The sequence below is a fragment of the Mustela nivalis genome (genome assembly GCF_964662115.1).
Source record: "Mustela nivalis genome assembly, chromosome: 5".
In the NCBI taxonomy this organism is placed as follows: Eukaryota; Metazoa; Chordata; class Mammalia; order Carnivora; family Mustelidae; genus Mustela; species Mustela nivalis.
In genome coordinates this window covers 42407100-42427581 of record NC_139024.1, presented here as the reverse complement: position 1 = coordinate 42427581, position 20482 = coordinate 42407100, and the positions used below count along the sequence as shown (strand labels likewise).

Here is a 20482-nt window from a genome sequence, read left to right as displayed (position 1 = left end):
AGGGGTTGGGGGTGGGGACAGGCAGGCAGGTGTCAGGGCATCTAACCCCCAGGATGTCCAAAGGTCAACTGTATTCCTCTGCTGTTTGAGAAAATTTACTGGCAGTAGCTGGTTTAAAAATAGAACTTTGTTGATACTGGAGAAAAGGAAGAGTTCAGGGGGAATGAAGGTTTCTCATTGGCGGGGTTGCAGGGGTAGTCAGTTTCCTATAGGCTACTATCTGAGTATTTAGGGAAATACAGAAATTCAGACCTGTAACTGATGATTCTTTCCATTTGAGGATTCTTTTGTTGGAGTGTGTAATTGACAATTCTTCCTATAATTTAATGTGGAGTGGTAGGGGCTCCCCCTTCAGCCTCCCCTTCCAGCCTCCCAAGTCTGCTTTTAGTGAGGCTCCTCTTTATTAATTTTCTCACAAGTAAATATCATTAAGAAATCTTGTGTTTGACACCTTAACCACTAACCGGTAGTGAACATGTCTTTCTCTACCTGGGGTTTGGGACCTTCCATTTTTTTTTTGTTCCTGTTTTTTAAAAAAATCTTGCCCATCCTCTGGAGTTTGGGCCCAGCCACGCCTCCCCATGTTGGCCCCACCCATGCCGGCCCCACCCATTCCGTCCCCAGCGTCCTATCTCCATGGTTACTGGGCCCACGCGGAGAACCGGCCGCCTGCCCCAAGGCAGCGCAAAGCCGGGCGGAGGGAGAGAATCGGAAAGACTGGGCTCTCGCTCTCCAAGCCAAGGTGAGCCCACTCTGGGCTCTGCGCCCTTCCGCCCGAGGTGTACCGCGAGAGGAGGGAGCGTGGGGAGAAGGCAGAGCCCCCGTGGCTGGAGACCCCGTGCAGCCTCGGTTGAGACTTAACTGTCGGTCAGAATTCCTTTCTCGGCGCCCACACTGGGCGGAAACAGAGGTGGTTTCCGCCCAGGGGCGCCCAGCTCCGCAGATCCGACCTCCAACTCAATGCTGGGCGCCCTCTCACCGCAAAGGCCAGAAATCCCGAGAGGGGGAGAAGTGGGGTGGAGAAGGGTCCCCAGGGGAGCCCGTAGCGACCCCCTGCGCGGTGCCCGGCCGCGCTCACGAACGCGCACACACGGACGCGCACCCGCGCAGCTAACACTGAGTACTTGGTGCAAGCTGCCGTTTTAAGCGCTTCCTTTTTGCCACGCACTATTTTAACCTCTAGGTATGTAGAACTCACTTAGGTCTTGGGACAACTCTGGGGAGAGCGAAGTAGTCATATTCAATTTTTTCAGAGGAAACCGGATCACAGAGAGGGGATCAAAATACCCAGGGTCTCAGCTAGAAAATGATCAGGTCACCACGAATCCCAGGCAGTTGGTTCTAATGGACACAATGCCAGGTGCTACCTTACCTGAACGCTAATAATGCTGAGAGTTCGCTCTATCGACCCGGATTGCCTTTGTTATTCTCTACGTGCTGGGACTTCCTGTGCTCAGTTACTGATGCTTTGAAAGATCGGGAAACTGTCCTTAAGACGTACCACCCTTTACTGATTTGTAGTAGATGGATTTAATAACTACGAGTTCATCTTTCAGAATTTTCATATTTCACATAATATGCTTAATTATTATTATGTTTTTATTTTATTTTTTAGTTAGAAATCCAGACTCCAACTTGGTTGTGCAGGAATGAGAATTTAGATGATCTCAGCAAGAATTCTTTTCCAAGAGTCCCATATTCCAAGAGTCCCATTAAATCTACCTCCCCAATACGGTTTAGTCATTACATTAAAAAAAAAAAATCACGATATAAATATGCTTTTGGTGACCACTATCATTTAAAATGTCAACCTAAAAACCTGAAACCACCTCAAGAGGCAAAGTGGTTATTTGCTATAAAAGGACTGCAGTTGGGAATGTACAGATTTAAGTAGAAACCCAAATAATGTGCCAATTCAAGGAGGTGGACTCAGGAGTTTTATGGAAGAAAAAAGTTTAATTAAGTTGTTTTTAAGAAGAGCTCATTGGTGCTGACAAGCAGGGCTAGATTTGTATTTCAGTTATTGGTCAGGTAAAGTAGTCGCAAGTCAAAAAGTTCCCATTTATCATGCTTTTCAACCAGAATTATCTTGCTCTTGCTGACTTCTTGGCAGTTTAGGTAAGTTCAAAGATTTAGAAAAGAGGACAATGCCCAGCTCTCTTTTCAAAATGGCTCTACTTAGGTCATTTTCACAAAATAGGAAATATTTCAGTCCCGATGTGGAGTCGTGGTTGCTCTTTCTGTCACCAACAAATTCCTTCATTTTAATAAATATAGAACAGTTTTTTTTAATTTTTCTAAATGTTAATAAATACTAATTCGTTCATAATAGTATGACTCTTTACAATACAATGAGAAATCTAACAAGGAAAAAATAACCTATAAATACAATTTTTTAAAAAAAAATCATTGTTTTATTTAGCCAGGATGCCTCCCACTCAGGCAGAATGTGTTATAAAGAATATCATTCGAGAAATAGGACAAGAATGTGCAGGCCATGGAGAGATTGTTTCTGAAACTCTGGCTGCTTTTGTGGTAAGAATGAATATTTTTTTGAACTACTGCTTTATTAAAAAATAGGTTTAAGTGGTGCCCATTTCCCTCTTAAAATTTTTTGAAGCTTTCCTAAATGTTATTCAGTTGAAAACATATTGAGATGGTTGGACAAATTAGTGAAAAATATTTTTTCTATGAAGCATATCATTCTAGATTTATAGAGACTGGTTTAGAAGATCCTGATTTGTTTTAGAAGTTTCGATAATGTTGTTGTAACGTGTTTTTGTTCACTGTTATAAAAATTACTCACTGCCTTGGTCTCTCTATTCTTGCTTTTGGTTTAACAGTACATAATAAAAATATGATAAAATATTCAAATAGTTTCCCAATTTAAAATCTAGTCACTGCTTTCAATTTATTTCTCCATATAATTTTTTGAACACCATAATCAAATTTGATGGTTATTGCTTCCTTCAGCCTCTAATGAAGGTGCTGATGAATTAGATAATAAGAAAATCAGCTGAATAGTCGACCTCTTACGAGTAATCAGGAGACAGTTTAAAAAATGGAAACAAACTAGTTTCATAATTATGTGAAATAAAATTATTTAATAGGTTCTTTCCTATTCTTAGGTGAAAGCTGTTGTCTTAGACCCAAGTAATGGCTTTAACATGGATAGACCCCTCGTGAAAAGTGATGTACAGAAACTTGTTAAGGTGATTATACAACAATTCTCAAATGTTAAATTATTTATTTACAATTCTGAATACAATATTTGTATGAGCCATTTTTGCCTTCAGCCTCATGATAGAAAACCCTACGAACCAGTGGTGCAGGCGAATGTGAGATGTATTGTTTCTCATAAAGCCTAGAGATGCATAAGTGGTTTTTCTTGGCTTCCTGGGTCACTTTTGTGCATAAGGCTTTCCTCTCACGGTTACAAGATAGCTACTCCACCTCTCCGTAGGTATGAGGGGAAAGAACATAGGGCAAAATGTGTGTGCCAGTTGGGTCTTATCACTTTCTTGATAGTAATAGCTTTCTCAGAAGTTTTCTCATCTCCTTACGTTTATGGATCAGAATAATAACTGCAAGGCCTGGGACGTTGATTTCTTTTTCTTTTTTCAGCTGAACAAATCTTTTCCCCAGTCCAGGTTGGCGCTGTTCTTAAGGAAGGATGGGTATGGATACTGGCAGGGAGCAGTGTCTGCCCCCGTAGTTTCAAGACATCTTGCTATTAATCTAATGTTACATTGAGAACATTAGCTGACTCATCGTATGTTATAAAATTACATAGCAATAGATTAAGATTCAGATAATTACTGATTCAATGTCATTTGTGTTTTTCAATTCTAAAGGAAACACTGAAGCCACAGCCAATAATTCAGTAAGAAATCAAGGATTTGTGTCTGAAAACCAATTTTAAGACCCCAAAAAAGCAGGAATTTTAGACGACATTCGTTTTTTCACTTTTTTTCCCCCCCCGAAGATTTCATTTATTTATTTGAGAGAGAGCATGAGCAGGGAGAAGAGCGGAGGGACTAGTGCCTAACACAGGACTTGATCCCAGGACCCTGAGATCATGACCTGAGCTGGAAGTCAGAGGCTTAACGGGTAAACTGCTTCTCCTTCGCCCCTCCACCCTGCTCCTGCTCTGTCACTCAATCTCTCTCTCTCAAATAAATAAATAAAATCTTTTTTAAAAAATCATGTGGACGAACTAATTTTTTATTTGTAAAGTCTGTGTTTAGAACCGTCCCTGTGCACGAACGGGCTCCATAAAGGCGCAATGTCCCAGGCCTCACTCTTGCGTTCCATCCCCCTTCTCCAGGAAACGCCGGGTTGGTGCTCAGGGAGGTGCATTGAGGGTGTGGGTGCTGTTGTGCCTGCCAGCTGTAGATACAAAGCCTAAGGGGTGAGACGGGGAAGGGAGGGCATGAGAGGAAAGAAAAGAAAAATTCAGGTGGTTCGTCTAATCTGAAGGGACCCAGTGGAGAAGTGGAATGAGCCTGCTATGTGGGAGGAAAAGTGGGAGAAAACAGGACCAGAGGATGACTGTTTGAAATAAGGCAGAGCTAGAGAAATTTTGTGAGCAGAACAACAGCTTTTCATAAAATGCAAGTAACCCTCCGAATCAGCAAAGAAGTGTTGTTCAAGGCACAAATCGTAGTGAGGAGCTCTCGGTAAGCTCTAGACAGGAGCGTAAGCTTCGTGGAGCACTTACCCACATTGAGGTGGCCTAAACTAACCAAGACGTCAAGTTTCCTGCCTTTGGCTAGGCTGTTAGCCACCTGCGTCTGGTGATCTTACTGATCTCCAGGAAATAACTTATTACTCAATAAATGTTGTCTGTTGGGTAAACTATGAAGCATGAAGTCCTCTAAGAGAAAATAATAAAAGGGATTATTGGTGGATAAATAACAGAAACCAGTGCTTTGATGTTTCTCTTAATTCTTTTTTAAAAATAACTTTAAAAAATACTATAGTAATTCAGAAAATATGACTAGAAACATTCATGGGCATTCTCTTCTAGCTTTGTGTGTCTCGGCTGTTGGATAGTAAAAATCCATCCCTGGACACCATTAAGATGCAAGTCTACTTTGATATGAATTATACAAGTCGAGGTAACATATATCTACCCATTTTGATACCCTTTTTGAAAGATTCCTATTGTATTTCAGGGAATAAAGGCTTTACTTTGTTAAGAATGAACAATTTAATTTTTTAATCTATCTTTTGAAATTTTTTTCCAACTTTGAAGAATACAGTGAAGGTGAAAATGTATTAAGCTCTGCATGATATGATAAGGTCTGGCCGTAGGTGTGGCAAGGAACCACAATCCACCAGCAGTACAATTCTTGCAGCTAATTCAGTAAGACACCCCATTTTACTATTTCAAGGGCAATAATTCACATATCAACCATGCACCATTCACACCTATACTCTTACAACAAAAGCAGCTGAGAACTTTGAAGAATACAGTGAAGGTGAAAATGCTAAATGAGAAAACACCAATGGTTTTTGTGAGGGTTCAAAGTAAATTCTACTTACTATGCCTATGATAGTTATGTTTCCAAGTCTATTATGTTTTAAATGCTACATCATTAATAATACACAATAATTAGAAATTAAAACAACAAGCCGATTGAAGTAAAAAGTTTCTAACTTGTTGGTATCTTTTGGTTTGGGTGTATATTATTATTTTATAATGCTTACCTAAATTAGATAACTATACCAAAATGAAAAGAATGATGGAAAATTTCAGATTAGAACATATTTCCTTAGGTAAATAGCTTAATACATACATCAAAGACACACTGGCAACAAGAGGAAAAGGAAAATAAATTCCTCTATTGCCTAGACAGCCTTGGCCCCACTGTAAGGCAATCATTACTAACCATTTGGTGATTTTTGTTGTCCTTTTTACCCTCCATGAACTGAACTTCCAGTTATGCTCCATACATACTTTCCATGTCTTGCTTTTTTGCTTAATACTAATGAGATGTTAAAGTGGTAAGTAGTCATGGAATTGATGAAATTGTAATTTAGATTTTTAAAATTTGCATAAAGTTCTCAGCTGCTTTTGTTGTAAGAGTATAGGTGTGAATGGTGCATGGTTGATACGTGAATTATTGCCCTTGAAATAGTAAAATGGGGTGTCTTACTGAATTAGCTGCAAGAATTGTACTGCTGGTGGATTGTGGTTCCTTGCCACACCTACGGCCAGACCTTATCATATCATGCAGAGGGGAGAGGGAAACAGTTCTTGATGCCACGTCGTGTCACCAATAACGCTATTCAAAGGAAATTTACCTAGAACTAAAATAAAAATACCCATAATTGAACAGGAAGAGTTACACTACATACATGTGTATTTCTACTGTATGTGCTTGCATATAGCATACCACCTGTGCTTGGAACGTTATGTGTAAATATCTGTATACTACATATATTTTTACTGTATGTGTTTATAATACATATATTATAAATTGCTCTCTATACTTTCCGCTTCATAAGGAGGTTTCATCCTTTTTAGATACAACTGTTTGGTTCATATGTTGAAAGTCTTAGGTACTTTGACAAAGTATGCCATTTAAAGAGCCACAGTCAATCTTTCCTACTACATTGTTGCCTTGAAGTTCCTTGCTGGCCATTGTGTGTTTTTTATTTTGGTTAGTACACCTTAAGAAAATACTTGTCTTTGTGTCATAGAATTGCCATACCCAAGACATTTTTTTTTCTCTGGTCCTACTTTCTTACGAGAGGTTTGTAAATCAAATATATGGAACATTGTCTTTTGCCAAATTTAGAGGAATTTCTTGAAGAACACCACCGAGTCTTGGAGTCTAGGTTAGGCTCCGTCATGAGAGAAATTACAGATAACAGAGCATGTACCAGAGAAGAATTGGAAAGCCTCTACCGAAAGATTGTCAGCTATGTGTTACTGCGCTCCGGGCTGGGATCTCCTACCGATATCAAGATTGTCAGAGAGGCAACAGGTAAAAAACCTAGATAATTTCCATTCCACATATTAAAAGGGTGTGAACATTGTGTCTTATAAAAGATGTTAAATTCAAAGTATTGAAGACCGAGGTTCCCTTTTTATCTGGAAAAAAAAATCAGCACAAGTAAGAGGTTAGAATTTAGACTCCTTTTCCACCATGTTTTAGCTCTAAAACCCAAGCAGCAGCTCTGGAAGATGTGTGTTGTTAGTTTTCTTAGTGCTGCACATATCCAGGGACCCATCACTCCTTATGAGAGAAACACTGAAAATGGGGTTAAGAGTACCAGGCCAGGGGAGCCTGGGTGGCTCAGTGGGTTAAAACTCTGCCTTCAGCTCAGGTCATGATCTCAAGATCTCATGATCTCAGGGTCCAGGGATCAAGCCCCAGGTCAGGCTCTCTGTTCAGCAGGGAGGCTGTCCCTCCTGCACACCCCCCGCCCCCGCCTGCCTGTCTGCCTATTTGTGATAACTCATTCTCTCTGTCAGTTAAATAAATAAATAAATATCTTTAAGAGTACCAGGCTGGCTGGGGAATGGGGGCCCCTGGAAAGGGAGATTTTGTACTGATGAAAGGAGTCGCATCTGTCACCTAAAACAGATGATGGAAAGGGACACTGTTGCATTCTCAGGAAGTATTTGCCCACTTTATTAATTTAAGGTAAGGAATAGGCAAGATTTCTAGCCTTTTAATGGCTTTCCTCCACAATTATTTTAAAACAGTGATTTTTCTCATCAGAATCCTAATTAGAAAACTTATTTTAATGCCCATCATCAAAACATTACTGATGGGTGCTTAATTATTGAAAAGAGACCCAAGGCAGTGGCATTATTTTCCGTAGCCCAGCTTTGATATGTGATAAATTTTGCTATGTATCCTGTAACGAGGTATCAACAATTTAAAGAATCAGGTAAGTAGCTCTATAAAGACACCCCTCTAAACTTTCTGCTGAAAGCAACCTGTGATTTAAGTTCTGGTATCTTTATTCTGCCATTTTGTTATGCTTTTTGTGGTTTGTTTCAGCTGCCCTGCAGAGCATTTTTCCTCAGGCTGAGCTTGGGACGTTTCTAACACTTTCTAAGAAGGACAAAGAACGCCAGCTGAAAGAATTCACCATGATTGTTACAGGGATTCGCTTATTTAACCGAGACTGTGGAAAGGGAGGAGAAGGCATTGATGACTGTAGGTATATCATTAGGTTAAGCCTGCAGGTTATGTAGGTTTAAAATCTAACTTGCGCAGTGAAAAAAATAATGCACAGTATTTCACTGGCATTCTTAGATTTAAGGTATGCAGGGTCACTAAATTATAACAATTTTTTTTTTTTTTTAGAGAGGGAGAGAGAGTGCATTTGAGCAGGGGGAGGGGCAGAGGGAGAGGGAGAGGGAGCGAATCCTAAGCAGGCTCCACACTCAGCACAAAGCCCAACATGGGATTCAACCTCATGACCCTGAGATCATGACCTGAGCTGAGGTCAAGAGTTGGAAGCTTAACTGAGTGGCCCAGGTGCCCCTCAGGTATACAGTTTTGACTCTACCTTAGGTACCGTTACTGTTCATAATGGATAGTAATTTTTAATTTTGTGGGGCAAGGCTTGCAGAATTATAACACCAGGAAGGTAGTGTGGGAGAGTGAATCAGTGGAACGAATGAGGGGCCTGCCTGAAGGCCAGCCCCTCCAGTTCATTGGGCTCTGTGTTCTTTATTTGAAGTCAGATAACCCAAAGGGAGTAAAGCCCAGTGATCTAAAAATAAAAATCAGGGACGCCTGGCTAGCTTAGTGGGTTAAAGCCTCTTTCTTTGGCTCGGGTCCTGATCTCAGGGTACTGGGATCGCACCCCGCATCGGGCTCTCTGCTCAGCAGGGAGCTTGCTTCCTCCTCTCTCTCTGCCTGCCTCCCTGCCTACTTTATTTGTGATCAAATAAATAAATAAAATCTTTAAAAATAAAAATCACCCTGAGAAGAGAAGAGTGGTTGAGGCAGCTAATGGAATTGAAAGGTTCAAGAGGAGATATTTGCAAATCTGCAAATGCAGGAACATTTACTGTGCTGTTTTGTACTTAATGCATTCATCATCTAGGAGTTTGGAAGCACTCATGAAGTAGTTGATCAGGGGCTCAGAAGGGACTTCCTTACATAGGCCCACTGATAAGGTGTTAAGGTCTGTTATTAGATCACTTTTCTAGTATAATAGGGTCAATTTTTCTATTTTTAAAACAGTTCTAGAAAGTCAAGTTCCCATTCTTTATAAAGTTCCCTATCTTGCTAGACTATTCTGTTATTTTTCAGTATCCTGATCACAAAATACTTCTTTTCTACAGACCCAAGGTCAGTAGCAGATAATACCAAAGCCCATCTGTTCATTATATTTTTCTGTATTTTAGTGACAAAAGCTGATCCTGCTAACTTTTGGTTATCATTCTGACAATAGCTTTTGTTCAGACAGGTGTCCCCCCTCCCCCGCTGCAATTCTTGCCTTCGTGGTGTGGGAAGAAACACATGAAATACATGCCTTGTTATTATTCATTTGGTTGAGGGAAAAAAAAAATGAACTCAATGTAATGCTCAAGTTATGATCACTTTCTAGGCTTCTTTTTGTAGATTCTTTCACATCTCTTGATTTCCTTTTAAAACCAGTGCCGGCCATTCTGCGTGAAGCAATTCCGGCTACCACACAGCACATCGACTGCCAACTTCAGACTGCCCAGGACCAGGCATACCGCTACACGGCCGTCCTCGAGAAGGCGGCCAGCAACCCACTCCTGAGCATGGAGCGTCAGCCATCCGTGTTAAAAGAAGCACTGTACAATGTGCGGCAGTATGAGATCTTCCTTCAGATCATTCTGGTGAGTGAGTGTCAGGATTTGGCCTTTTCCATGCATGGCAACCACTTTACAGGTTACGGACCTACACGAAAGGCAGAATCAGGTCATTGCTAAAGGAGGTAGCCTTCGTAACTGCTGAGTTTATAATGCATCTTTAGGGCCAGAAACAGAATTAGAAATGGGGAAGTTGGATTTTTATTTTCATGGAAAATGCTGGTAGGAATTAATTTCTAGTTTTTTATTTTCTTTGGTGCCTAGTGGAATGACTGCTCACATGCTGGGGTTCAGCAGTTTTGTGTATGTGTCTAAGTAATACTGCATCACTTTCACACAGGGCAAGTATGTCTAATGTATTTTGGGGCTGATAGTTGGCACCCAAATAATTCTTATGTAATTATTTGTTGTTGTGAAAATTGGTTGAAAAGATTTTTATTGCTGATATTTTTAGATCTAAGGAGCAAGCCAAACAGTATCCCCAAATAGTTGGAGAATGTGATGATTTTTAAACTTTTTTAAAAAGTGGCAGAGCACTTTCTTTCAGATGGAAAATTGCACAGAATCCCAAAAATACAAAACAGGTATCTAGATGAAAGGATTGAGGGACCTTTTCATCAAGGAACAACCCCATTCCACCCTAGGGTTCTAGGGGACATGGTCTGTTAACTACCTCTTGGCAGCAAGCTGTTCCTGTCAGTCAACGTTTTTGTTATTTGGTGTTTCATTTGTTTGTTTGTTTGTTTCTAGTTTATTGAAGTGTAATTGACACACTGAAGATATTCAAAGTGTGCAATGTGATGATTTGATGTGTGTCTACCTTGTGAAAGCAATTTCTCCCATCAAGTTAATTAACACATTCATCCCACTGGTCACTGTTCACCTTTACACAACCTCTAACCTTCCAGTAACTGTGAGATTCAGGGTCAGTGGACTGACTTTATATGAGTGAATACTAATGTCTTGAAGGAGAGAGCAGGATGTGTTTTTAACTTGCATCTTTATGACTTGTTACTTTTAGATGCACTTGATCTGTCTCCTTCCCTTCACTGTAAAGAGTAGAAAGATAAAAATCCAGGTGACATGACATCATTGCAACAAACTAGGAGGTGGTCCTCACAGCTGTCCCACTATCCAGTTGCCTTCAAAAATGAGGACCCTAGATCAGCTGTTCTAAACTAAATCATTCTTTTGGGAAAGTGTTCCTCTACCACTGAGTTGTGGCCATCAGCCTTGTATAACTAGTCAGATACTAAGAGGATTTTACAGTCAGTTTTTTTTTTAAAGATCTTATTCATTTATTTGAGAGAGAGAGAGAGACAGTGACAGTGACATAGTGAGAGAGAACAAGCAGGAATGTAGGCTCCCTGCTGAGTGGGCAGCCTGATGCGGGGCTCAATCTCAGGACCCTGGGATCAGGACCTAAGCTGAGGGCAGATGCTTAACCAACTGAGCCACCCAGATGCCCAAGGTTTCTACAATCAGTTTATCTTGAAGTGCATGCAGATCCACAGGAGTATGAGTCTCACATTTACTTTGTCGTTGGGAAGGGATATCAGAAAAAGGAACCTTTGGAGACCCGTCACTCATAGCATAAGGACGTTAAATTATATTGTCTCAGAGCATTCAATCATTCAGCTAACTTCCAGTCTGAAAGTCTCATTGGAGTTCTCATTCGCAGCTAGAGGGACAGTGAGTATAGGGTATAAGTGACAAGTGTGGGCTCTGCAACCAGAACGCATGGGTCCTCATCCTGACTTTGCTGCTTACTAAATCTGTGTCCTTGATAAAATCGCGTAACTTCTCTGTGTCTTGGTTTCCACATCTGTAAAATGGGGTTATTGATAGTTGACACTATCTAAGTAAGGTAGACCACTTTCTGGCACGTAGTTAAGGGCCCAATAAATTGTTGATCATGCTGATGCTGATAATGGTTATTAATGCCACCAGCATCATCATGAGGGCCTTAGCAGAGCAGCCCTGATTTTATCTCTGTAGGAGTATGAACTGGAGAGCTCTTATTTTTCTAGACAGTGTCTTATTTCTAAGCCCTTTGCTGCTTATACTGTTGAGAAAGTTGTTTCTGATCTCCCTACTCTTCATGACGATTTCTTGCTAACATCTTTCAGGGTCAGAATGAGTTCTCTTCATCATCTGACTTTTTTTGGCTTAATCAGTGTTTCTTCTGTGCTGTTTTTTTTTTTTTTTTTTAAGTATTCAATCTTCTCCCATTAATCCACCTTAGTTACAGTTAAGGTTACAGTTACAGGATGGATGTTGGTTTAATCAGTATTATCGCTCGGTTATAAAATATGTCAGTTTATGTTACGCTGAGAATTTTTCGTGTCTGTGAATATTCTTTTTTTTAAAAGTCACATTATTTGAACAAATATATTAATATAGCTTTTGGAAGGGCTGACTTTGATTTAAAAATTTTCTTTTGCCAATACTACATGCAGCTTATGTAAACATTTTTAAAAAATTTAATTACGGCCTGTGTAGGGTAGTTATTTTATTTTCTTTCAATTAGGACTTCGCTGCAGTAAACAAACTAAGATATTGTGAAAGAGAAGAGGGAGGGAGGATCAGTCTTGTTGACTTAGCTGAGAGAATAGAATTCCATCCTCTGTGGGCTTTTAAAGTGCGAGGCAGTCACCAAAGACAGAAAAAGCTGCTTATTGTGATGGTGCAAGTAAATGCTCTATTTGCCACATAACATTTCTTAAAACCTGTAAGTCAAGACTTTTGTAGACTTCTCCCTAAGTTTTGTCTGCAGGGCCTATTCACAGAATAGACATCCCTGGACTTTCTTGCTTTTTTTTCTGAGAATTCAAGTAAAAAAAAATCAGGTGGAATTGGTACTTATTTTAGACTTGTTGAAATTGTCCGTGGAACAAAGCATCAGAAATTTTTCAATTAAAAGGGAATGGGGAGGGGCCACGGTGACATCACATGCTTTTTTTCCTCAAGCATTTTTTTTTTACCACATTATGAAAAAAAATTTTTTTATGAAAAAGTTTTTTTTAAAAAAAGTGATAGCATTCCTAGAGGACTAATTTCATTCTGATTATTGTTATCATTATTTTTTTACAAACGATCTCATTAGCAATATGTGTTAGGATGTTGTCAATTTCAAGGTGGCAGATATAAGTTTTTCAAAATACAAATTTTATCTTTGGCAACAAAAGTCGTTGTTTCCCTGAAGTGACAGACTCATTTCATTTTCTTTCAAGAAAATATCTGCCAAATTTCTAAGGGTCAAAAGTCAAGAGTTTGTTGGTCATTTGATCTTTGAAGTAAAAATGATGTTCTACTGGGGAGAAAATGCTGGTTTGGCTCAAAATTCAGTCCTTCAAGAGAACCATGCATTTTAATATGCAACAGAAGTGTTTTATATGTACTTTCATCTCATTGCACTGATTATTAAAAAGCTTGTACTTGGGATCAAGATTTAATAAAATTAATACTTTTACTGCATCGTCAAAGACATTCTTAAGTGAAACTGGCTCTTTTATTGAGATATTGACACATAACATTGGTTTTAGTTGTACAATGTACTCATTCAGTATATGCATATATTGCAAAAACATTCTTCACCACACAGTTACAAAATTTTGTGTGTGTGATAAGAACTCTTAAGATTTACTCTTTTAGCAATTTTCAAATATACAATGCAGAATACTAACTGTATTCACCATCCTGTTACATTATATCCCCAGGACCTATTTATCTCATAACTGGAAGTTTGTACTTTTCACCCCTCTCACCCATTTCACCCACTCCCACCTCATGCCTATGGCAGCTACCAGTCTGTTTTCTGCATTTATGAGATTGGATTTTTTTCTTATTTTTAGTTTTTTAGGTCCCACATATAAGAAAGATCATTCAATATTTATCTTTCTCTGACCTATTTCACTTAGCATAACACCTTCAAGTTCTAGCCATGTTGTCGCAAGTGGCAGTGTTTCCTTCTTTTTTATGGCTGAATAACATTCCATTATATATGTGTATTTCACACACACACACACACACACACACACACACACACACACACATTTCAATACCTAGTTGTGAATGAGTTCTTTTTTTTAATTTTTAAATTTTTTATTAACCTATAATGTATTATTAGCCCCAGGGGTACAGGTCTGTGAAGCGCCAGGTTTACATACTTCACAACAAAAAACTCACCATAGCACATACCTTCCCCAATGTCCATAACACAACCACCCTCTCCCTACCCGCCTCCCCCCAGCAATCCTCAGTTTGTTTTGTGAGATTAAGAGTCTCTTATGGTTTGTCTCCTCCTGATCCGATCTTGTTTCATTTATTCCTTTCCTACCTGCCAAGCCCCCTATGTTGCCTCTCAACTTCCTCATAGCAGGGAGATCATATGATAATTGTCTTTCTCCAATTGACTTATTTCGCTAAGCATAATACCCTCTAGTTCCATCCACGTCATCACAAATGCCAAGATTTCATTTCTTTTGATGACTGCATAGTATTCCATTGTATATATTGCTGCTATAAATACTGGAGTACAGGTGTCCCTTTGGATCATTTCATTTGTATTTTTGGGGTAGATACCCAGTAGTGTGATTACTGGGTCATAGGGTAGCTCTATTTTCAACTTTTTGAGGAAACTCCATGCTGTTTTCGAGTGGCTGCACCAGCTTGCATTCCCATCAACAGTATAGAAGGGTTCCCCTTTCTCCGCATCCTTGCCGGCATCTCTCATTCCCTGACTTGTTAATTTTAGCCATTCTGACTGGTGTGAGGTGGTATTTCATTGTGGTTTTGATTTGTATTTTCCTGATGCCAAGTGATGTGGAGCCCTTTTTCATATGTCTGTTGGCCATCTGGATGTCTTCTTTGCAGAAATGTCTGTTCATGTCCTCTGCCCATTTCTTGATTGGATTATTTGCTCTTTGGGTGTTGAGTTTGATAAGTTCTTTATAGATTTTGGATACTAACCCTTTATCTGATATCTTGTTTGCAAATATCTTGTTTGCAAATATATTCGCCCAGTGAATGAGTTCTTGATAAATGTAAACAGAATGATTGTTTTAGTTCATTATCAGCAAAAGTAAAAAACAAAAACAAAAACAAAAAAACTTCCTTGTGCTTCCTCTCTGAGCACCTGAAAACATAGCTCCAGGGACACCTGGGTGGCTCAGTGGGTTTAGCCTCTGCCTTTGGCTCAGGTCATGGTCTCAGGGTCCTGGGATTGGGCCCTGCATTGGGCTGTCTGCTCAGCAGGGAGCATGCTTCCCCCTCTTTCTCTGCCTGCCTCTCTGCCTATTTGTGATTTCTGGCAAATAAATAAATAAAATGTTTTTTAAAAAAAGAAAACATATCTCCAGGGAGGAAGTACCTTTAGTTATAGGCTTAAAGAAGTTATGTGTTGAATATAATTTTACTTTGAAGAGCTTATGCAGATTTATTTCTGTTTCTTGTTGCTGTTACACAAATCTAAAGAGACTTTAAGGGCATCATTTTCATATTTGATTTCTAAAACAAAACTAACAAATAAGGGGAAAAACTCAATGGGGTAGATGAGAAACTTATTAGATGGAGTAGACAGAATTACATGGAGCCTGAAGCAAGGGGAAGGGAGATGCTTAAAGAATAGTATGGGTAAAATTAAAACAGGATGCATGTTACATTGGTGAATAAAAAATTTTGTTAGTTGAAATACAATAATATTTGATATTTTTATGAAGTAATTACTTATCACTTAAAAATAGTCTAGTAAATGATGTGGTTTGACTACAAGTGTCTGAAGACTCAAATGCATTTTTTTCTCTTAGAGTAATTGTCACTCTTTTGCACTGTACTGATAAGCCCATACCACTGCCATTTCTGGTCATGTCTCAGACAGTGCAGAATAAGGGGTAGGAGCTGGCCTCTGGCTTCCGATGGTCTGAAAATTGTCCCTGGGCAATTTATTCACCCTTCAATATCTTGGTTTTCCTATTTATACTCACCCTTTTTTTATACTTATAAGTATTCAATATGATGCTTAGCACACAGTAAGAATACATGTGACTAATTATTTCAGAGTCAGCATTTAATGCCTTAATTTCAGATTACTATTGTCACATTAAAAATACATTATTTTTCTTTCATTGATGTGATTTTTAAGATTTTTTCTGCACTCTTCAATGTAATTTTTAAAAATCCTAGTATCAAAATAGTTTTCAGAGGAACACTTTATTCATTTTGTTATTGAGGAATGGGAAAATAACACCTGAGCAAAAGCTGGGTCAGAGGATCTGCTTTTCAGGAATGCAATTATACTGTGTATCGGGGAAATACGTGGAGAAAAAGAATTCCTTTTGAAGAATTGTAGCCGTGCTATTTCAAAAGATTCATCCATCCAGCAGATGTTTCTGGAGCACCATCCATAAGCACCTACTGTTTTTGCTTTCGGGATATGAGGGAGAAGAGAATTTCTGCTCTCATTGTACTTACCTTCAGGACATGGAGGGCTTAAAACACATGATTTTTATAGTAAAATTATAAAAACATTAATGTAAATTATGTTGTCTTTGCAGTCAGATATAATTACCTGTGCTCAAGAGGTAGAACTGATGATAAAGCAGTTAGGAGCCCAACTGGAACAATTAAAAATGATTGTAAAATCAAAGACAGCTGTCCCAACATCACAAGTCTTTGTAAGTATTTGCCATCAACTTTGACCTTGTTTAAAGGTGAGTATACCTTTGAATCCTATACAAGTGAATCAGAGGTAATTATAATTAGATTTAATTACTAAAAATAGAATATTTGTTTTCTACATGTTGACCCCATTCTTTATGGTTGTTTTGTAGTAGTAGTGTAAGTCGGATAAGAGAATCCCCCTTGCAGGCAATTGCCACTAAAAGAGATGCAGATATGTATTAAAGTAGCCATAGTATCAGTAAAGGCTGTGGCAACAGAATGGATCCCTAATGCAGCGTTGAAAACATGTTCACAATGGCTGGTTACAAATTGCCTTCAGGGGCGCCTGGGTGGCTCAGTGGGTTAAAGCCTCTGCCTTCGGCTCAGGTCATGTTCCCAGTGTTCTGGGGTCGAGCCCCGCATCGGGCTCTCTGCTCAACCGGGAGCCTGCTTCCCCCTCTCTCTGCCTGACTCTCTGCCTACTTGTGATCTCTGTCAAGTAAATAAATAAAATGTTTTTTTAAAAAAATTGCCTTCAGCAAAGAGGTGGTGTAACTTGTGACCTTTATGAAGAGACAGAGGATAATCACTGTGTTTACCAGGCCTATATGTATACTGACTTTCTGATTATCTGTACCATCTTATGGGCAAATCCGGTAGCCCTAGGGAGGTGTAAGGTACAGTATTTTATAGAGATGCAGTATTTTATAGAGCATTTTGAGGCTATGATAATTTTCTGTAGTCAGTTCTAATATTAGGTTTTAAAAACCAAGAAACAAAGGCTAAGTTGTTTGACTTATTAGTAGGGCCTGACTAATATCCTTATGTTTGTTCTGTAAGTCAGTGGCCTTTAATATTAATGAAAAACTTTATCTCACCGACCTAAAATCTTTGACTTGCAGCTCACAAGATATGCCCTAAGATGTGTCTCTAGATTTTCCAGGTTCTTTGGAATCATGATTGAGCCAGAGAAATCTAAGAATAATGAGTCATATTTAGCCATTTTTTTTTTAAAGAGGCTATTTCCCCTTGACTCTTTGAGGTTAAGCATCCATAAATATTTGGCTTTTTTGGGTAAATTAACTTTATGATGAACACTCCAAGATAAAATGATTTGAAATAAAATACAAGATTTTTTTCTCTTGTAATTTAGGAGTCCAGTTGCTATGTAGATTTTATTATTTAACCTCAGGAGACTTTGACTTCTCTTCAGGAAGAATTATTTCTTTACAAACACAAATTTGTTATGAGTACAGTGATTTATAATTTTATGAGATTACATTTTGAACATTGCTTTCTCTTCCGCAGCCCATCTTCATCGCTCTTTCCAACCTGTGGACTAGCTTCCAGGACGAAATTGTTTTGATTAGTGTCCTCAGTAATTTAACAACTCACCTTGAACCATTCCTGGGTACTCATGAACTACTCTTTCCTGAGAAAGTCATGCAGAATCTTCTTGATGGGCTGACTGTGAAAACTGATGTGTCTAGAGTGAAAGAACACCTGGGTAATAGAAATCTTCAAATTGTCTCTAGAATGAAGTCACTCTTTTGTTTTAAAATCTTCATGATTTAGGCACTTGGTGGCCTCAGTCCGATGAGCATGGGACCCTGAATCTCAAGGTCATGAGTCGAAGCTTCACGTTGGGTGCAGTTTATTTAAAAAAAAAAAAAAAGTAAAACTATTATGCTCTATCTTTCTGATAAGGTATTAAGCATCTTTCTTGATTAAAAGAATACTAATGTTCATCATAGAAAATTCAGAAGACAGAAAATATATGAAATGAGTACCTTACTATCCCATAATAACCATTCTTAATGTTATTGTCAGTGTTTTAGTTGATAGTGATGTTCCTTGCCTATGCATTTCTATTTTAGTCCTAATGATTTTATTATTGATTGATTCATAATAGGAAAGGATATTAACCCTTGCCATATTTGTTGCAAGTAAAGCTCTATTTCTTTGGAGTGCTATTTCCCATATATCTTCCTCAGAGTCAGGCTGAAACTTATATATCAGTGAATTTTATCCCTGTAAATTTGAGCTTATTTTAGATGCTTTAAGAGATGCACTGATTCTTATGGAAAGGCTGTCTTTATTAACAAACTGCTTTTTACTCTTTTGGTGTCTTCTGTCTTACTTACAGGTAACTTGAAGTTCATGAGAAATGCCAAAATAGAGTCTGGGAGTTGTTGCCTAGAAAGGTTTTCCCAGAAAATGAAACTAGATAATTTACTCCCTAAATTTCCTTTTCAAATTCAAATTTTGTAAAAGTGGAAAATAAAAATGATGTGCTTATTTCCATTCTTAAATATTAGAATTAAAGAAAAAAACCTGAAAACTGAATTAGAGAGACTCAAAGGCATCCTTCCAGTTCAAATTTTTCTACTCCTTTTCTTTTATTAAAATAACATATCTACACAGATACAACATGAAATTGAAAAGTTCAAGTCACTTCAACAGTAGGTATTAAACTCAACCACATTGGCAAAGCAATCTTGGAGTTAATATGTCGTTTCCCCCATATGCTGCAACTTTATATTCAAAAGGACACTATCACGTTATTGATCCCAGTGAATTGAGAGACCTAATATTCTTCTAAAAGAATTAACACTTGCCACATCTCATCACTGTTTTGAGGATTTCAGTCATATCAGGAAAGAAGAAGGTTTATCTTCCCCCAATGTTGGCATTTACTTCTAGTTGTGCCACAAAGACATCTGTGGTATCGCTGTTTTGATACAGAGCCCCGCCCAGAAGCGTAGTAGGATTGCAAGAACAAAGACCCTTGAAGATCAGTTTTATAAGTACGTGTTTTTGTGTGGAGAAAAATATTTAGACAATGTGTTTATCACATGCAAATAGGTAAGCTAACGACCATTAGGAAGAATTTTGTAAAGTGTAAAGAATAAAAATTGATACCTTGCTATCAAAAGTAAGTTACTGAGAGATATTTCCTTGAGTCTTTCTGCTCAGAACATTCTCTGTTGTTTCAAGAAGCAATAGTCCTAGTATTATATGAGCACCACATTCAAAGTATTTGGCCGCCTCATATATTACGAGAGCTCTGCTGTCTTGAATGAAGTTGATCCCTCTCTATTTTAGTCACATAGCAGCCAGTCTTTTCTGCTCATTTCCTTGGGCTGTTTACTCTTCTTGTTGATTAAAGTTGTTCTTGTCCTCTTTCATTTTAGAAGATAGAGTACATCTGGTAGATTTCAGAAAACAAGAATGGCTTTTCCCAGAAACAACAGCAAATTTTGATAAGTTGTTAATTCAGTGTCGCGGATTTTGTCCTTATACATTTGCTACAACAGATGGTCTTCTCCTTCCAGGTATATTGTTGGAAATAATGTTATTTTCACTTCCACATTTTTTCTTTGAATAAAGTGCTATTGTTGTCACTTTTTCTTTTTTTTACTTACTCTTTAAAATTTTGTGGGATCTGATGATGAACTAAGAAAGGAGCTGCAAAGATGATCCAGACCATCTTCATCTTTGAGGTACTCACAGAATGATCTGGTAGACTGATATAACCAAGAAATGGGGCTACAAATGATAAGTGATGGAATGTGTGTATAATGAAATACAGATGTGACAGTATCATAAAAGGACTGATGACTCATAAGTCCAATGAAGGATTCCAGAAATTCACATGGCATTGCTAAAGTAGATCATCTTCCAAACTAATTACTTGAAAGAGCAACACTAATTTGGCTGGTTATGTTTATTAAATAATACACTGTCACTTTATGGTTACAGTCCATTGACATAGATCAGGATTTCTGCATAAGTCAGATCTAAGGAAATGGCAAGTATTTTATCAAATAAAATCTCTCTGTAATGTATATATTATGAGAGCTTCCTCAAAACAAAGAGTAGGCCAGAAATTATTACCCAAAAGTGCTCTATGAATTGGAAATAAAAAGTCAGCTAGGGCTAGAGTGAAAAGAGTTCGACAAAATTATTTATTTATGTATTTATGTATGTATTTATTGATTTATT

At 38.3% G+C, this 20482-nt stretch overlaps 1 protein-coding gene across 4 annotated transcripts in view; it reads left to right on the top strand.

The window, feature by feature from the left end:
• Nucleotides 1-622: 622 nt before the first annotated feature.
• Nucleotides 623-20482, top strand: part of CFAP206 (cilia and flagella associated protein 206) — a 33475-nt gene continuing 13615 nt past the window's right edge. Inside the window, exons 1-10 of one of the 4 annotated variants that reach the window (XM_082730609.1) lie at nt 623-742; nt 2423-2535; nt 3129-3212; nt 5030-5120; nt 6807-6995; nt 8022-8180; nt 9636-9844; nt 16372-16491; nt 17786-17984; nt 19672-19812. In XM_082730609.1, coding sequence (XP_082586735.1) covers nt 637-742; nt 2423-2535; nt 3129-3212; nt 5030-5120; nt 6807-6995; nt 8022-8180; nt 9636-9844; nt 16372-16491; nt 17786-17984; nt 19672-19812 — 1411 coding nt within the window. In that variant the 5' untranslated portion in view covers nt 623-636. Of the gene's footprint in view, nt 743-850; nt 1184-2422; nt 2536-3128; nt 3213-5029; nt 5121-6806; nt 6996-8021; nt 8181-9635; nt 9845-16371; nt 16492-17785; nt 17985-19671; nt 19813-20482 lie in introns of those variants that run through there. The other 3 variants (XM_082730611.1, XM_082730612.1, XM_082730610.1) reach the window with 3 other exon arrangements.